This window comes from Sarcophilus harrisii, chromosome 1 (assembly GCF_902635505.1).
Source record: "Sarcophilus harrisii chromosome 1, mSarHar1.11, whole genome shotgun sequence".
NCBI classification, from domain to species: Eukaryota; Metazoa; Chordata; class Mammalia; order Dasyuromorphia; family Dasyuridae; genus Sarcophilus; species Sarcophilus harrisii.
The window spans coordinates 700,691,098-700,710,876 of NC_045426.1; the positions used below are offsets into that span (position 1 = coordinate 700,691,098).

Consider the following 19,779-nt stretch of genomic DNA (forward strand, 5'->3'; position numbering starts at 1 on the left):
TTCAACATTCGCCCTTGAAAAACCTTGTGTTCCAAATTTTCTCTCCCTCCTTCTCCTCACCCTTTTCCCTGACAGCAAGTAATCCATTAGATGTTAAACAAATGCAATTCTTCCATACATATTTCCCCATTTATTGTGCTGCACAAGAAAAATCAGATCAAAAAGGGGAAAAATGGGAAAGAAAAAAGAGCAAGCAAACCACAACAAAAAAGTAAAAACATGTTGTGATCCACATCCAGTCCCCATGGTCCTCTCTCTGAGTGCAGATGACTCCCTCCATTCCAAGTCTATTGGAGTTGCCCTGAATCACCTGGTTGTTGAAAAGTCACATCCATTACAGCTGATCATCACATAAACTTGTTGTTGCCATGTACAATGTTCTCTTGGTTTTACTTGCTTCACTTGGGTTAAGGACTTTTTTAAAAAAAAAACAAATATTATTTTATTTAAACCTCAGTACAACCCTACAAGGTCGGTGCTATTATCCTTATTTACAGTTGGGGAAACTGAGGCAGATAGTGATTCAGTAACTTGCCCAGGATCATATAGTTAGGAAATGTCTGAGGCTGGAATTCAGCTCTTCTTGATTCCTAATGGCCTAAATCAGCAGAATCTTTAAAATGAGCCCATTTTCGAAATAACTGCTAGCATAAGTCAAATGACAACCCAATGGCCAGTACTTTGTGGTTAATTAGATCACTGTTTCAAAAGCTTTTATAGATAGAATATACACAGACACACATATATACACATACATATAATGCATATATATACATATATATATATATACATCTATGGTAAACATATTCATATGCACACAGGCATATATATTTATATACTTATTTATAAGCAAAGGACTTCCTTTAAATTGGCATAATCCCTTTAAATTAGTATCTATTTCCTCATAAATCCCCAGGTATTCACTTGCATCATAGACCTTCATATAAATTCCCTGTCCAAAGTAGTCATTTCCCTAAAATCCTCAGTACAAAATTGGTTTATAATGGAAGGTGCTGAAAGCCTCATCTCTGCCTTTGAAAACATTTTAGTTGGGAACCCATCTCCCAAGCGGGCAACTTCCTGAATTGTCTTTGACCATTTCTTTGTATGTTCTGATAATACTCACCTTTGAGGCAAGACCATGCAGTGTATTTGTCGTTAAGGGTCCTGAGTTTTAAACCCAGAGTTTCAACTATCAAAATATAAAACTGTGGGGAAATCACTGCCCTTCTTCCCCATCTGCAAAAGAGGGGTGGGACTGGATCAGCCTGGAGATCCCTTTTATCTCTAAATCAACACAGGACTTGATCATTTAGGAAGCACTTTTCAGGGAGTGAGCCTGAGAGATAGAAAGTATTTGGGAATCCTCACCTCCATTTGAGGTTCAGGGACATGGAAAGGTGATTAGCCATGTCTGGTCAGTCAGGTTGTGAACCCAAGGCCTCAGAATTCAAGTCTAGGATGCTTTCTGCCGGGTCCTGTGCTTCTCACACACAGAAAAGCAGCAAATTTCAATGCTTATTCTTCACTGTTTTCTTGTAGCCGCAAGCTTGCAGGTCCAAAGGCTAAAAAAAGGATCAGTTGGCTGGAATTCCGGCTTCTCCATTACGCAGGAGAGGTCACCTACTGTGCTCGGGGTAAGCGAACACCTGTAAACATTTCCTTCTGCATAATCAGAAACCTCAAGAGAGTACTAAGTGCACGTGTATAATCTGTTTCTGTCAATCAGTCAATCAATCTATCTATCTATCAATCTATCAATCTATCTATCATCTATTTACCCAACCTGTCTGTCCATCCATTCATCCATCCATCTCAATCCACCCTTCTATTTCTATATTTCTCTATCTCTATCCATCTCCTTATATGTCTCATCTATTTATCTATCTATCCTTCATCATTTATCTATCTATCTCTCCTGTCTGTCTATCTACCATTCACCCACCCATCCACCTATCTATGTCTGTCTATCTAGCTTTCTGTTTTTATCAGACATCTCCCTATCTCTATCCATTTATCTACCATCTTTATCCCTCTATCTCTATCTTTATCATATATCATTTATCTATCCCTCTATCTTTATCCATCCATTCCTCTATTTTTCTATCATTCTCTACCTTTATTCACTCCTCTCTGTATAAAAATATCTTTATCTATATATCACTCTGCTTTCTATTTTAATGCATCCCTTTATTTCAATGTTTCTATCCATTTATCTTTTCTCTTCCTCTATCCCCATCTCTGTTTATCCATCTATCTATCCCCCATCATCTATCTACTTATCCTGTCTGTCTATCCATCCATCTATCTATCCACCCATCCGTCCACTCATCCATCCATGTCTGTCTATTTGACTCTGTTTTTATCAGATATCTCCCTATCTCTCTCTATCATTTACCATCATTTTTAATCTATTCCTCTACATCTTTATCTATCATCTATCATTCATCTATCCTTCTATCTTTATTCATCCATTCCTCTATTTCTCTATTATCTACCCATTTATCTACCTTTATTCACTCCTTTCTGTATCTTTATAGGTCACTATCTATCTCAATCCAGCCCTCTATTTCAATGTCTCCATTTATCTATTCCTCTTCCTTTATCTCCCTATCTGTCTATCCATCCATATATCTATCTATCTTTCCATTTTCAAGCCATCTTTTAAAAACAAGCTGTCACAACAAGAGAACTGTTCGGTTCTGCACACATATATTGTATCCAAGATCTACTGTAATCTATTTAACATGTATAGGACTGCTTGCCATCTTGGGGAGAGGGTGGAGGGAGGGAGGTGAAAAATTGGAACAGAAGTGAGTGCAAGGGATAATGTTGTAAAAAATTACCCTGGCATGGGTTCTGTCAATAAAAAGTTATTTAAAAAATATATAAAAAAATAAATAAATAAAAACAAGCTGTCATTTCATTGGGCCACATGAAGCTCCAGACTTTCCATATACCAATTCATATTTTCTCCTTCAGTCATTTTTCAGTCATGGCTGACTCTTGTGACCCCATTTGGGGTTTTCTTGGCAAAGGTACTAGAGCCATTTGTCATGTCCTTCCCCAGCTCATTTTACAGATGAGGAAACTGAGGCAATTGGGGTTAAGTGATTTGCCCAGGATCATACAAGTAGTAAGTGTCTGAGATCACATTTGACCTCAGGAAAATCAGTTTGTTTGACTCCAGGCCCAGCAATCTTTGCCCCATCAATCCCTGTACAAGCATTCAAAATGGAAGATTCCTCTTTAATTGTATTCACCTCTCCATGAATGAGAGTTTGAATGCCTCTTGGCAAATTTTGAAACAAGGCAGTCTAGACAGGGGTTACGCCTTAATAAATGCAGAAACAGAACTTAGCATCAAAGCCACGAACTTTTAGAAATGGGAGAAATCTTTGTGATAATTCTCATTTGACAGAGGAGAAAACTGGGTCCGAATGGCCCACTCTTTCCACTCTGGCCCTCTGGGATTCAATCAGCCAACTTGTTCAGCATGCATTTATTAAGCACCTACTATGTACCAAGAATATATTTTAGAGAATTAAGCTGGGGTAAAGACTGCATTTTGTCACAATAATCGCTTTATTTTAGCTCTTGAAAAAAGAAAAAAATGGCATAAATATGATTTTAACCAATGATCTTCTGGCCCTAAGAATTCTTGTTTTATAAAAAATTATATATATATAATATAATATTCATAATATATAATAATAATATAATATAAAGACATATTAAAATTCTGTTCACTGGGCAGCGAGATGACATAGTGGATAGAGCACCAACCCTGGAATCAGGAGGCCCTGAATTCAAATTTGACTTCAGATACCCAACACTTACTAGCTTGTGTGACCCTGGACAAGATACTTAACCCTGACTGTCTAGGAAAAAAAAAAAAAAAGATTCTGATCACTGCATTTCTTTTAAACTATTTTAACTCCTAGGATTCTTAGAAAAAAACAACGATCTCCTGTTCAGACATCTCAAAAAGGTAAGGAAGATGATATTGTTTTGTCGATTTGGGTCAAGACAACAAGCACTTGGGGAACTAGGAAGTGATAGGAATATTAGGGAGCAGGGAAGGTTTGGGGGGAAAGATCATGAGCTAGGTTCTGAATATGTTGACTTGAAGTTTCCATGGATATTCAGTTTGAGATGTGCAACATGTGACTAGAGAGCAGGAGAGATTAGGGCTGGAAAAGTCAATCTCAGAATCATCAGCACAGAGATGATAATTGAATTTATGGATTGGAGAGATCACTACTCAAAATGGTATTGATGGAGAAGAGAACCTGGAACAGAGCCTGGGGAGTTTTAAAGACATTTAAGGATAATAAATCCAGGGACTCATTCATTCTTTGGAGCTGAAAAAGTGTCTTTGCTCAGTCAGTATTTTCTTCATCCTTTAAAAAAAAAAAAACTGGGCTACAGGTGGAGCCATAGTGGATAGAGTCCTGAGCCTTGAGGCAGGAAGACTCATGTTCCTGAGTTCAAATCCAGTCTCAGATGCGTCTTAGCTGTGTGACCCTGGGCAAGACACTTCACCCTGTTTGTCTCAGTTTCCTTAACCATAAAATGATCTGGAGAAAGAAATGGGAAACCGCTCCAGTATCTCTGCCAAGAAAACCCCATTAGAGTCATGAAAAGTCAGACAGGATTGAAACAGTTGAACATAAAGAAAACCAGTCAGTCTGGGTGAAAGATAACTCGTAAACTTGAGACAACTAGGAACCAAAATGGATTGGGTTCTGGAGTCAGGAAGTCCTGAGTTCAGATCCTGCCTCAGAGATGTAGTAGCTATGTGACTCCAGGCAAGTCTCAGTCTTCTTAGCTTCAATTTTCTCATCTGTGATGTGAAGGTATTAGCAGCCCTGGAATTACAGGATTATTGCTAAGAGCAATTGAGATAATTAATGTAAATTACTTTATAAACTTCAATGTGCTAGATAAATGCTAGTTATTATTGTTATTGTTGCTGCTGTTGCCATCTTGGGTCTGCCAGGACTTTGCCAGAACTAAGAGATGGCTGTCTCAGACTGGTTTTTAATTTTAATTTTCTATTAGGTGCTCTGTGGGTCTAAAAATGGCATTATTAAAGAGTGCTTTCATGTAGAAGAATTAGAAAACAGGAAAAGGCCTACAACGGTGAGTGGAGAAACGAACTCAGAAAAAAACAGAAAGTCATAAAGACATCTGATTTTTTTTTTTAAGTTTTCTGGGAGCAGCTAGATAGTGCCTAGACCATCAAATCTGGCCTCAGATACTTAACACTTCCCAGCTGTGTGACCCTGGGCAAGTCACTTAACCCCAATTGCCTTGCTTTAAAAAAAAAAAAAAGGGAAGGGCTACATGTGAGAGGGCAGCCGATCCCTTCCCATCCCCTCCTGTTATACTAAAGGGAGCCTATGGCTTCTAAGAGGAAAGAATATATTCTAGGTCCAACATGAGAAAAAAGTTTCCAGGCCAGTATTCAAAGAATGGAAAGTGAACAAAGAGGTACAGAATGAGTTAAGATAGAACAATGCTCAGAGTCAGGATAATTGCATTTCAAATGAATTATTTGTGCTTTTATTGGCTTGTGATGTTTAATCAGGCTTCTCTGTCCACATAGGTTGGAACTCAGTTCAAGAATAGCGTGGCCAACCTCATCAACATCCTGATGTCCAAAGAACCTTCTTACATTCGCTGCATCAAACCCAATGAGGGAAAAGAACCTAGTGAGTGACTGAATTCACGCAAGTGAGAAGGGAAGCAGGAGCATAGATCCAAAGTTGGAAGGGATGGTCATTGGTCATCTTATCCAATTCATCCAGTTTTCTTAATTTGATTTAAAAAAAACATTTTTTTAAATTTGAAGCTAGCAAATATGAACATTTCTATATGCAAAGAACAGAAAAAAAGATGATTGTAAATAGCACTGCCAATCTCTTACATTTAGTTTGTATTTTTAGAAGTATATAACAAAATCAACATGCTTGTTTCAAAGCTAACCTGCTTGTCTGTTTCTCCTTCTGAACTTCCTTCTTTTCTCTTCTGTACATTTAAAAACCGAAAATACTACAACGACCCACTTGTCTTCCTTTTTTCTCCTGCTTTTGAATTGTCTATTACCAGAGACCCAGGGGACTTGATTTGTCCCACATCATACATCAAATAAATGACAAAGCCAGGATTTGAATCCAGTTCATTTGACTATGAATTTAGTGATCTTTCCACTGTACTACTACTACACAAGCCATCTTTGATTTAACAATGTAAAAAAGTAAAAACCAAAAAAACCCTACTATTTTATAGTCTTCATTTCATGGGAAAACTCTTTTTTTTCTTTGTAAAGACATTTATGTTGACTTTTGATGGGTTTTTTTCCCTCTGCAATTTTCATTCCATACTAAATAAACCTCACTTCATTGTGGACCTGGATATTTGTTAGATCTCACCATTACCTACAAGTGTCCCACATAGAGAACACAACTCCATTGGGCTGGCCACATTGTTCAAATGCCAAATGTATGCTTGCTAAAATGATTGTTTTTTGGAGAACTCACACAGGGCAAGCACTCAGAAAAAATACTGCTCTTTTTTGTTTCTTTCCAACTGTGTTTCTCTAGGTAAGTTTGATGACTTCCTCATAAGGCACCAGATCAAGTACCTGGGTCTGATGGAGCACTTGCGGGTGAGACGAGCTGGATTTGCCTACAGGAGGAAATACGAGCATTTCTTGCAAAGGTATATTTTCTGTTGATTTCTCTATTAGGGCTGATGCAGCTTAAACTGAATGAGCAACATTCAGGGTGCTTGGAATTTTTTTTTTCACATTTTTTCTCCTTTTTTTTATTAAAGCTTTTTATTTTTCAAAACATACGCATGGACAATTTTTCAACATTAGCCCTTGCAAAACCCTGTATTATTGGAATTCTGATAATGGAAGAAATTAAGTGATCATTGAGAATCACCTGTTTGAGTGTCTGATTTAATTCCAACCACCTAGATTGTTTCTTCAAATGTACATTATCTGACCATCAGAGGGCAGTGTGAGTGCATCATTTAATACTTGTCAGTGATGCTCTTGATGGTAATCGAGCAATGATGAAGCTGAAAATCCCTAAAAGCGGAGAGTTGGCAGTGATGGCACTCTAATGTTTTCTAGCTACAAATTATTGTATAAATCTCTAAAAAGGGAAAGCTGGTAATAGCGATGCCCTAATCCCTTCCTTCTCTAGGTATAAATCCTTGTGCCCAGATACGTGGCCCCACTGGCATGGTTCTCCATTAGAAGGGGTAGAGAAGCTCATCAAATACATTGGTTACAAACCTGAGGAGTACAAATTAGGGAGGTAAGTGGGTGCCCATCATATTTCTGCTCCTTTAGGGATTTGTCGTGTTTCTGTTATTCAATCGTGGATACTTTGTCAACCATGATCTCATCCATTCGATAGGAAGATCCAGCATTCACTCATTGGCAAGGTTCTGTAGATTGACGTTGCTACTCATACAAATGCCCTTCTGCCTTTTTCAGACAAAAGTGCTGTTCGGACCTGTTCAAAAACCCTGAGGAAAGGGAATGGGAAGAGAGGAAGTCATGACTAAAATCTGGGTCAGACCTAGATTGTACTATTGAATAGCCCTGAAAATGAGGAAATGTTTCCCAAGAAGGAAGTGCTCAAACTTACAGAATTTTAAATGATTTACAACCACATAGGAAAATGCCCACATCACTGATAAGTGAAATGCAAGTTGGGACAACACTGAGCCTTACTTTCTCACCCAGAATATTGGCAAAGATGATAAAATAGAGACTAGTTAATGTTCTAGCTCTAGGAGGAGCTGTGGGAAAGACAAGTACACAGGTGCATTGACACCTTGCATTGAATTTGAACAACTATTCTGGAAAACAACTTGGAATTGTGCAAATAAAAATCATTAAAATGCTATATATATATATATATATTCCTTGACTCAGAGACCCTACTTCTAGCCATATATCCCAAGGAGGTAATTGCTACAAAGAAAAACACCACTTCACCAAAATATTTGTAACAGCGCTTTTTGTATTGGATAGATGCTCCAATTAAATTGTAAGTAAATTGTGAATGCAATGGAAAATCATTATACCGAAAGACAAAGCTTCTTAAATTGTGGGTTACAACTCTGATATAGGTTCATGTAACTAAATAAGGGGGTCACAAAATAATGATTTATTATCAGTAAATTTTTGATTTATATGTACCTATTTTATATACATATATATATGGGGTCATGTAAAAATTTCTCGAGTGAAAAGCAGTCTCAGGTAGAAAAAGTATAAGAAATGCTTTTGTAAGAAATGATGAGTCTGGTAAATACAGAGCCCAAAAAACACTTGCTTAAACTGATGTAGAATGAAGTGAGCAGAATTAGGAAATAATATACACATGACTACAGACATGAGAATAGAAAGAATAGTCCCCACACAACAATCAAAACTGAATTTTAAAACAATTATAAACACCCATCTTGACCCAAAGCAGAGACAGGAGAAGATACTTCCCTCTCTCTGCTCAAGGGAAGTCCATGGATCCATGGTTGTGGAACACTGAATATAATGTCAGATGTCTCCTTTGCATTGATTGGTTTAGTGGTGGTTTTTTTTTCCTTTTGTCCCCTTTTTAAGAAAAATTGTTAAACAGAAGGGTCCTCTGGGAGAGGGAATGTAAGTGAATTAAAAATAAGATATCAATAAAGAATTATTTTTTTAAAAAGCGGGTCGATGATCAAATGATTTGCATAAGACCGATATGTCTCTGTCTGAATCTTTGTCCATCTTTCTCTCTTCTCTGTCTCTCCTCTCTCTCCATTTTCCTCTATTTCTTCTCTTTTCTTCTCTCTCTTTCTTTCTCCATTCTCTTCATCTCTTTCCCCCATCTCTCTTTATCTTTCTTCTTCTCTTTCTCTCCTTCCATCTCTCTGCCCTTTCTCTATCTTTCAATCTATCTCCATCTCTTGCTTCACCTTTTATTTTCATTTTTGGCCTATTTTTGTCTTCATCTCTCACTTTTTATGTTTCTTGATCTCTCTGAACCTCTTCCATCCCTTTCCATCTCTCCATTTCTTCCTTTCATTTTTTTATTCTGTCTCTCTTTCTATTTCTTTCTCTCCTACATACACATATCATAAAGAGAGGCAGCACCAAGTAGTGGACAGAAAGCCAGTAACAGAATCCAAAAGCCCTTGGTGTGGCCGTGGACAAACTGCCTTAACTTCTCAGAGCCAGAGCCTCTCAGACTAAATTATAGGAGGTACCACTTTTCTTTGATGGAAAGAATTTCCCATTCTGATGAAATCCTAAGTCTAGACTTCATTTATTAAACATGTATATTCTCAAGATGTTAAGTGTAATCATGTGAATTTGACTTTAAACATTATAATTTGGGTGTAATTGACTGTTGTTAGTCATTCCTCATCTTCTTTCATTTGGACTATTTATTGCACCAGCCTTCTGGCTGGTCTCTCCCTGCCCAAGTCGCTCCCCTTTCCAATCCAGGCTCCTCCACTCAGCTGCCAAAGAAATCTCGCTTAAGTCTGACCATGTCTCTCCCTTGCTCAATAAACATCAGTATCTCCTCATTATCTTTAGGGTCAAATACAGAAACCTCTATTTGATCTCCTTTTCAGCCTTGTTATACATTATCCCCTTTCAAACTCTGTGGTACAGTCAAATTGGTCATGTCTTGGGAACACTCTGACCCAAGTTTCTTCATCTATAAAAATAAATATATTTTTGACACCTAAAGTTTTGTGAGGATTGAGAGAATATTTGTAAAGTGCCTCACATGAGTGTGACATATAGTTATTGTTTCTCAAAGAGAACCAGGGAGGTGAGACCATACGTAAGTGAATGGGATTTAGGTGCGGGAGGACTGGGCAAGGTCACCTGCCTCCTTTCCTCTCCAGAACCATCTGGGTCCAATGGCCAGAGATAGATGGAGATGGGAGACCTCAGTCCTTTTAAGCTAAAATCTTCCCCAGATATATCAGTTTGACTTGAGGTCGCACCCATTCAGGGATTAAGGCAAGGTAGCAACTGAGGCAAAGAATCTATTTTACGGAGTCCAAATGCTTGTCCCCTTCCTAAATGCTCCCTACATTTGTTCCTAAATGTTATTCTCCCATAATCCCCATTCCTATTTCCGTGTCTTTGCCCAGACTATCACCCCATCCCAGAATGTCCTCTCATTCCACTTCTACCTCTCAAAAGCCTTAATTTCCTTCAAAACTCAGCTCAGACACTGCCTCCCACTCAAAGCCTTTTCTAACCCCCCCAATTGCCAGTGTCCCTCCCCCAAGTGTTTGCTATATATCCTCCCCCGTGTACAGTTTAATTTCCCCTATAGAATAAAAACTCCCTGAGGGCAGGAAAAGTTTTATTTTTCTTTTTTAGTTTTTTATTTTTATTTTTAGCTTTGTGTTCCCATCCCCTGGAACAATGCTTGAGACTTAGTAGGTCTTTATTCAGTGCTTTTCTCTTGGCAATTAAGAAATAATCTTGTATTTTTCTTCCTAGAACCATGATATTCATACGTTTCCCCAAAACTCTTTTTGCCACTGAAGACGCTTTCGAATTTAGCAAACATCAGCTAGGTATGTTTTTTTCTTCCTCTTACGTGTAAACACATGTATAATAGCTAGTATAAGATGAACAAAGGGTTTCCTTGTGGAGTCACACGGAGGGTGAATCATAGTCACAGCTCTGGAAACCTTCCCTTTGAACTAGAAACTGGACCCTGGGAAGCAAGACAATCGTCCAAGAGCTAAGGTTTTGTGGCCCTTAGAGGCAACAAACATCTATTAATTCTGTGCCAGGCACTGTGCTGTACAAATGCCCAGGCGCTGTGGGTTTATTTTTGAGTAACTAGTGCATTTGTGGATGCAAAACTTTGCCCGTCTTAGGGGAGAATTAAGCGGGGTCCTCCCTCCCTGGATCATACAACATAAGAACCCCTCCTTGGCTCTCAGAAGACCTCGATGAGAATCCCAGCTCTTTATTCTCTGTATGATTTTGGATAAATCACTTTATCTGATAAAAGTCTGTTAATTTGTGGGAGCTGTTACACCAGACCTAGGAAATCTTGAGCAGATTTTGGCCACCTGTCTCTTGAGTAAATGTTGAAATAACTTTGACTCTTGATGGTCACTAGACTGCCCAAAGACCAGAAATCCGGATTGAAGTCTGGAAGACCTGAGTTTCAAATAGGTGATCCTGCTCAAGTCATTTAATTCTTGAGCCTCAGTTTCCTCCTCTGAAAAAAAAACTACCCCACATGGTTATTGTGCAGCTCAGATGAGATAAAATGTACAAACCTCAAAGTGCTATATAAATGCTAGGGCTCTGGGTTCATAGCTTTGAAGCTGAGGTCATGCTGCCCATAATATCACTCATAGCTAAAGGAGATTAAGGAGGGTTAATGCAGAGGAGAGTAGAAATATTTGAAAGGTTTTCCTCCTTTGAAATCTATGCAGACATTTTTAGCAGGCTGGCTCATTATAATCCCTGGAAAGGAGATTTACTAAATTTAGCAATGGAGTACAGAGAGGATAGTTGTGTTTGGGCAAAACTAACCTCTTATGATTTCTTGTGCTGTGAGATAATGAAGGAAAGTCAAGAGGAATCTTTATTGGGGCTGGAGGAAGGTCAATATCTAACCATCTATCTCTCTATCCTTCCATTACCCATCATCTATCTATCTAGCTATCCATCTATCCTTCTTTCCAACAATTATTTATCTATCCTTCCATCAATTATCTATCTATCCTTCCTTTTATTTATTTCTCCATCTATCATCTATCTGTCCATTCATCCATCCATCTATGCATCTATTTATTCTTCCATTCATCTATCTACTCTTCCATCTGTCTATTTATCTATCTATCCATCCATCCATTTATTCCTCTATCTATCCCTCTATTACTCCATCCATCTATCTACTCCTCCATCTATCTATCCATCCATCTATCTATTCCTCCATGCATCCATCCATCTATCCATCTATCTATCTATCCATTTATCTATCCATCCATCCATCCACCCATCCATCCATCTATCTATTTATCCATATTATATACAAATGTGTGTGTGTATTACACACACACCATTGTCAACATCAACATACCCTCTTTTGTGATTTTGTCCAAATATATGTTTCTGCAATAGAAAGTTGGCAATGTTTTTGCTTGTGTTTTCTCAAGTAAACAATGTTCCGGTTCACCTCCATCATGGATTCCCTCCTAATCTTGACTCCTTCTCAGTGACACTAGGGGCAAATTTACAGATAGTTGTGAAATTCTGTTTTTTGATGCACATTCTTGATATCTTTTCTCTAAAGGGAGAAAAATGCCATGAACCCAAATGAAACTCATTTCACTGAAACTTTTGTTTTATTTTAAGTCGCAAAAATCCAAAGCACATACAAAGGCTGCCTAGAGAGGAGGAACTACCTGAAAAAGAAGCAAGCAGGTAAGAAGTAACCATAAGAATCCCATTTAAAGATGATTAAAATGATTGTACTGTGTAACCTTTATCAGATTACTTGCTGCTGTGGAGAGGGGAGAGGAAAAGAAGGGAGAGAAAAAAATTAAAACTCAAAATCTTACAAAAATGAATGTTGAAAACTATCTTTATATGTAATTGTATTAACTCTATTAAGTGTAAAAAAAAATCAGATCCCATCTGTGCCTAATGTGAATCCAAGGGGGAGGCAACTTTTGAGGATGGAAAGAAGCTCTGGGTTCAAGTTTCACCACTTAGTCACTGTATGATCATGGCCATGTTCTCTAGCCTTTAGTTTCCTGAGTTATAAAAGGGGGTCACGACACCCAAATGAGAATGGACGGAAGATTTTCCAACTGTAAAATGTTCAACGACTGTCAGCCAGTCTTAGGGGTTTGGAAAAGGGACCCAAACTGATGATCTAGTGGACTCTTTTCCAAAACCCTAAAGTCGAAAGCTCCGACTTTAGCTGTTGATGATGAAGTCACTACAGAAACACCCTTCCGGTGTTCGATAGGATTTTGCTCCTTCAAAGTGATGTTTAACTCCCTAATGCCAGTGATCAATTCTTTCAGCCATTACACTTGAAGCCTACTGGAGAGGTGCCCTGGCTCGAAAGGAGATCAAAAGGAGAAAATGGGCTGTTCAGATCATCAGAAAGTAGGTTCTCCTGGGGAATGGATGGACAGCTCTTTAAGTACAGGGAATGGAGGGGGTTCCTAATTTCTAATTAACCATCTAATTAATTTTAATTCACTTAGATTGTTAATTAATTAGTTCTGCCTAATTTCTAATGAGTTAGATTTTTTAATTAATACAACGTGCATTGATTAAGCTTTTGATGTGAATCATTTGAAATGGCAAATCATCGCAAATACGAAAACAGAAAACAATCAATCTTTGCCCTCGAGAAGCTTACATTTTCCTGTGAAGAAACAGAGGGCCCCTATTGAACTTTCTGCTTGGGAAGGTAGAGACAACCCAGCATAGTGAGAAGTAGCAAACTGGGGTTCAAGCTGTTTAGCTTGCTCTGTGACCCTAGGCAAGTTTTCTAACTTCTGAGCCTGTTTCACCATGTGTAAGGTATTTGTAAATATTTTTAAATTTCAAATTACAGTAGAAATTTGTTAAGTATTTGTGAGTTTATAAAGTATGATGCTCATACATTTGTATGTATGAAACTTCAATTCCTTCATTTGTAAAGTATTTATAAATTTCAAATTTTAAAAGATATTCATAAATATTTGTGAGTTTAAAAATAAGTATAATGCTTTTGACCCTTCTGAGTCCCAGTTACTTCATTTATAAAAAAACAATTTTCGTACTGGCATTGCCTTCTTTCAGAGTTGTTGGAGGAAAGCAATTTAGAAACCAAAGAAGCAACCCATAAATATAAAGTTTTATTAATAATGATTCTATTTTATTAATAATATTTACTTTCATGAATATTGATATTTTAAATTAATAATAATAGTGAACCCTTTAGATACAAATCTTATTTACTCAGGTTTTGATGTCATTAGCTTTTTCATATGAATTTGTTTTCTTGACTTAAGGAGTTGAAACTTGTACCTCTCTATTTATCTCTGTCTTTCTCTCCTTTTCTCTCTGTCTCTGTCTCTCTTTCTATTTCTGTATATGTCTTTCTTTCTTTCTATTTCTTTTCTCTCTTTCTTTTTTCTCTCCCCCCTCTTCTTTTTCCTCCTCCTCCTCCTTTTTCTTCTTCTTCTCTCTGTCTCTGTGTATCTCTCTTTTTCTCTCTCTCTCTTCCTTTCTGCTTTTTCTGTCTCTCTCACTGTATGTCTGTCTTTCTATTTCTTCTCTCACTTCCTTTTCTTTAGCTCCTCCTCCTCCTCTTCTTCTTCTCTCTGTCTCTGTCTCTCTATCTCTTTTTTTCTCTCTCTTCCTTCCTGCTGTCTTTCTCTCTGTCCGTCTCACTGTACATCTCTCTTTCTATCTATTTCTTCTTTCTCACTTCCTTTTCTCTCCCTCTCTCTCTTCTTCCTCCTTCTCCTCCTCCTTCTTCTCTCTGTCTCTGTGTATTTCTTTTTCACTCTCTATCTCTCCCTTCCTCCCTGCTCTCTTTCTTTCTCTCTCTGTCTCTCTGAGATGTTCCTTTGATCTATTGAGCATCAAACTACCCGAGAGAGCCCAGGCCCCAGGCAAAGGCCCAGGTCAGAATAACTCATGAACCACTTCTTCGTTTAGGTTTATAAGAGGGTTCATCAGTCGAAATAAGACCGTTTGTTCGGAAAATGAAGATTACATTATCTTCGTGCGGAAGAATTACATCCTGAACCTGAGAAAGCACGTTCCCCAAAACGTGTTGGACAAGCGCTGGTTGAAGCCTCCGGCCATGCTGGAAAATGTAGGTGCTTCCCCGGCCGGTGGGGGAAGGCTGTGATGGTGGGGGCTCAGCCCTATCCTCCCTTGCCAGATCATGGAGTAAAAGGCCATAGGCCCAATATTCACAATAGATCTGACAACGTCTTCCTTAAGGAAACCCCAGAACAAATCATTGGAATAGCTTTCCTTCTCCTAAGTTCCCAGTTTGGACCAAGCGTCCATTGGCTTCCCATTTTGAGTCCAATCATGAAGTGTTAAGGAATAAGCGCAATAACCTGGGCCAGGCAATAGCTTTGCCCTTTCACTGTAAAAGGAGAACATCTCGGCGTAGGGAGCACCTTGTTCATTATGAAACCCCTGCTGTGTGGGGACGGCTGTGCTGCCTGCTCAGGGGGATCCAAATTGTCAGTAGAACAGGCGCTCTGCTCCCGGGGAGCTCCAGGCCGGGAGGGTGGGGTGGGGTCCTTAGGTAATGAGTAGGGGTGATGCCCCTTTCTCTGGGAGGATCAATGATGCTTCAGAGTGTCCCACACTCACAAATAGAATGAGTGGGTCGGAGGAGAGCCAGAGGCTTTGTGAGTGGTGAGGAGGAAAGGGTTTTGTGGAATAGAAGTGATCGGGGAAGGACTGGCGTCGGGTTTGAGAGCATGGGACGTAATTTTGAGAAAGAGAGAAACAAGCATTGATTAAGCCCCTACTAGTTGCCGGGGACTGACTGTGCTTAATATTCTACAAATATCATCTCACCAGATCCTCAAAATAGCCCCGAGGTGAAATCTGAACTCAAATCTTCCGGACTCCGGGCCTAGTGCTCTGTCCACTGCACTGCCCAGCAGCCCCTGAGAGGGGGATTGCTTAGTGCTTTGGAGTGGGAAGACACAGGGCCGTGGGTCTGACTGAAGCCCATCCTGTGGGAGCCCTTGTGACTCCCTGCACATGGGGGGTGTCTGTTCTTTCCCATAGACTTCTGAAATGCTGAAGAAACTCTGCACGAGGAACCTGGTGCGCCGGTATTGTCGCGGGGTCACGGCTCGGAGGAAGGCTCAGGTGCGCAGCCCTTCCTTTTGCCCCTCCCTCCTGGGCCACCTAGGGACAGGTGTGCACCTGCCGGTTTTCTGGTTAACGAGAGGATCCTCCCTGAGGTTTTATATTTGGAGGGCCAGAATTTTAAGGGGCTACAAAAAACACACCTTGGGGGGGGCAGGAAGGAGGAGGAGGCGTCAGGACCCAGCTCTCTTCCATTAACTCCTTTGTAAAGGATTTTGTAAAGATATATGCAGGTAAGGGAAGCTAGATGGCACAGAGGGTAGAGCATAGCCCTGAAGTCAGGAGGATATGAGTTCAAATTTGCCCTCAGACAATTAGCACACCCTAGCTGTGTGACCCTTGGCAAGTCACTTAACCCCAATTGCCTCAGCAAAAATTAAAAAAAAAATATATATATATATATATGCAGGTTTCCCATATTTTCCAATAGCTCTTTGTGTGGGGGAGTAGGTCTCTAAGCTGTTTGGGCCCCGGACAGAGCTTCCTAGTCTGGGCTCCATGGGTAAATTTCAGGGGGTTCATGAATTTGGACAGGGAAAAAATTACATCTTCATCACTAATCTGTAACTTAGATTTACTCTTCTTCTTCCTCTTCCTCCTCCTCTTCTTTTTCCTCCTCCTTCTCCTTCTATTCCTTCTTTTCCTTCTTCCTCTCCTCCTTTTTCTCCTTCCTCTTTCTATTTCACTTCTCCCTTCCTTCCCTACTCTTCTTTCTCTCCTCTTTCCTACACCTTTTTTCTTCTTCCTCTTCCTTCTTCCTCCTTCCTCTTCTTCCTTCTTCTTCTTTCTTCTCTCCCCTTTCTCTCCCTCTGTCTTTCTGTCTGTCTGTCTTTCCATCTCTTCTCTGTCTCCCTCTTGGTATCTCTCTGTCTCTTCCCTGTCTTTATCTCTCTCTTCTCTGGCCATTCTCTCTTTTTCTCTCTCCTTTTCTCTCTCTCTCTCTCTGTCTCTCTTTCTGTCTCTGTCTCTGTCTCTCTCTTCTCTGGCCGTTCTCTCTGGCTGTCCCCCACGCTTGGAACACTCTCCCTCCTCCACTCTGGCTTCTGAGCTCCCGGCTTCCTCTTCAGTCCCACCTTTGCAAGGAAGCCTTCTCCAGCCCCTCTTAGCTCCAGGGCCTCCCCTTTTTCCCTTATTTCTTCTCCATCCTTGCCGTTACTTGCTCTGCACACGTCTGTCTGGACGCCGTCTCCTCCGCTGGACTTGAAGCTTCGAGAGGGAAGGGACTGACTCTTTTGGTATTCTCAGCACTCAGCTCAGTGCTTGTCTGGCATATAGTTGGCAGAGGAAATACCGATTGATTGAGCCCATTACTTTGTCATCCTATATAACAGTTTAAGGTTTCCAAAGCGCTTAACCAATACCATTCCATTGATCCTCACGGGATACTCTGGGAGGTGTGTCCTACTATCATACCCATTATATTGATGAGGGGACTGAGGCACAGCACAGAGAAAATGGCCTGCCTAAAGTCACCCAGGAACGACTGGCACTTGTCCCCTTAAGCGATCCCACCCGCTCTAAGGCCCTGGGACAAAACCATCTCAGTTGTCTCTCGCCAGATGCAGCAGAAGGTGGTTGCAAGTGACCTGTTCCAAGGGAAGAAGGCTGGCTACCCGGAGAGTTTAGACCAGCCCTTTGCTGACAGCCGGATCGGTGAGTGACTGGCCCAAGGCCTGGAGCTCCTGGTTTCGAGACAGCCTGAGGCCCAGCATTGGGGTGCCGGGGGCATTTCATGGCTACTTCTCTCCCCTGAGATTTTGGGGTACCAGGTGACTCACTCTGTGAAAGACTTTTCAGGGGTTAGGGGAGAACTTGGCAACAGTCCCCAAGAATTCAAAGTTTTCTTCCATTTATTTAATTATTTAAAATAATATTTTATTTAAGAATCCAAAGATTGGGGCAGCTGGATAGAGCCCCAGCCCCAAAGTCAGGAGGACCTGAGTTCCAATCTGGCCTCAGACACGTAACACTTCCTGGCTGTGTGACCCTGGGCAAGTCACTTAACCCCAATTGCCTCAGCAAAAAAAAAAAGAAAAGAAAAGAAAAGAAGAAACCAATTTTTTTATCTTAAAGACTTAAAGAAGTCTATTTTAACTCAGTTGAATCTTTCTAGTTAATATTGTCCTACCTCCGGCCCCCATTAACTGACAGTTCACATCTTCCATTTGTAGATATGAGAGCAAAGAAAAATATAACAATTAAGGAAATTAACCTGCATGCTCATGAGAGGGAATTTCTTTCTTCTTCTTTTTTTTTTATTATAGCTTTTTATTTACAGAGAGGGAATTTCTGATTGTCGATGGCAGAAAAGGGGCCAATCAGTGATATTTCATCCAATGCTTTGGTTTTCTCCCTAGATGAGGCTGACATTAATCCCAAAGTCCTGCAGCTCCTCGGCAGTGAGAAAATCCAGGTGAGGAAAGAGAAGAACCTGCTTTGAAATGTTTCTTCTGGGTTTGGGGTGGAAAAACCCCTCTCCTACAGAGACCAGAGACCATCCTACTGACTTTGCCCTGATAGAAGTCCCCACGACCATCATGACTTCCCCTTAGAGGAATAAACGGATATTTGTAAGCCAGTTTATGTTTCCCCCACCTAGCAATTAGTTGGATATCAAACTAAAAAGCACTTACTACGCGCTGAGGATGAGGATGGAAAAGGAAGTCAGCCCTCACCCTCATGGAGCACGGATGAGGGCTCAGAAGCAGGGCGGGTGGAAAGGCCCAGGGATAATCCAGGTTGGCTCATGCTTGGGGAGGAAAGAAGGCTCATGTTCAAACTCATCTTTAGAATAATTTCAAATGAAAAAAACCACATCCATTTTTGACATTGAGACTAATGGACAAATAAAACCACATCCGTTTCTGACCCTGAGGTTAATGTACAAAGTCATTTTTAGTAATCCCTTCAAATGATAAAACCCCGTTCATTTCTGACATTGAGCTTTTTGAGGATGAGACCCTTCATCTCCAGGTTCCAGGAGCAATTTATAATAAATAAGCTATTTATGAAGCACCTACTGAATGCCAAAAATTATCAAATGTAAAACATTTAACACATAGTAGAGGCTTAATAAATGCTTGTCCCTTTCCCTTTCCTCATGGAAATACAAAAGAAAAACCAAAAATTTCTCCCCTCAAGGAGTTTACATTCCATTGAGGGAGACTGTACATTCATTTTAAAGTACTAAATCAGGGTAATTGGAGGGGGTGCTATTTCACTTGCAACTGAAGGGCTCAGAAGAGGTTTCATGCCTTGGTTAAGCTCTTTTTTTCTTTTAGTTTATCTTTAAATGTATATATATTTTTTTTGATTGAGGAAATCAACAAGTATACATATATTCTTGTTGATTTCATTAAATATTTCCCCGTTGCATTTAAAATTTTTTTCACATTTATTCAAAATTCAAAACCATTTTGAGTTCTAAATTTTCTCCTCTCATCCATTGAGAAGATAAGCAACGTGATAAAATTAGACAAGAGAAGCTGTGGAAGACATATATTGGGCTGAGCTCTGAAGGATGTTTGGAATTCTGAGACGAAGGAAGGCCAGGAGAGATGGCATTCCAGGAATGGGAAGAGTTACTGCAAAGGCAGAGCAGAGAAATGCAAGGCATGTGCAAAGAACAGCGAGAAGACCAGTTTTCTGGCCCTCAGAAGTCATGAAAGGGACTGATGGAAGTTGCAGTAGCTGCTGGACTGCTCTCCCTCACTCGGGCTTGTCTCCATTCCAGTCTCAGCTGCCATATTGATTTTCTGAAAGCCTGAGTCTGACCCCGTCACCATCCCCTTAATCAACTCCAAAGGCTTCCTCCTATTCCTTCCTAATCCCCTCTCCTCTTTCTAGTCACTTTAATGCTTATG

The 19,779-nt window shown here is 40.0% G+C and overlaps 1 protein-coding gene across 2 annotated transcripts in view; it reads left to right on the forward strand.

Annotated features, from left to right (window-relative positions):
• The window catches only part of MYO1H (myosin IH), a 49,188-nt gene that overhangs the window by 21,870 nt on the left and 7,539 nt on the right, over window positions 1–19,779 (forward strand). For both annotated transcript variants that reach the window (XM_031948778.1, XM_031948777.1), the window contains exons 14-26: window positions 1,543–1,637; window positions 3,945–3,991; window positions 5,065–5,145; window positions 5,612–5,717; window positions 6,609–6,726; window positions 7,221–7,334; window positions 10,541–10,617; window positions 12,422–12,490; window positions 13,099–13,183; window positions 14,732–14,891; window positions 15,833–15,916; window positions 17,476–17,569; window positions 18,274–18,329. In XM_031948778.1, the coding sequence (XP_031804638.1) occupies window positions 1,543–1,637; window positions 3,945–3,991; window positions 5,065–5,145; window positions 5,612–5,717; window positions 6,609–6,726; window positions 7,221–7,334; window positions 10,541–10,617; window positions 12,422–12,490; window positions 13,099–13,183; window positions 14,732–14,891; window positions 15,833–15,916; window positions 17,476–17,569; window positions 18,274–18,329 (1,186 nt within the window). The remainder of the gene's footprint in view (window positions 1–1,542; window positions 1,638–3,944; window positions 3,992–5,064; window positions 5,146–5,611; window positions 5,718–6,608; window positions 6,727–7,220; window positions 7,335–10,540; window positions 10,618–12,421; window positions 12,491–13,098; window positions 13,184–14,731; window positions 14,892–15,832; window positions 15,917–17,475; window positions 17,570–18,273; window positions 18,330–19,779) is intronic.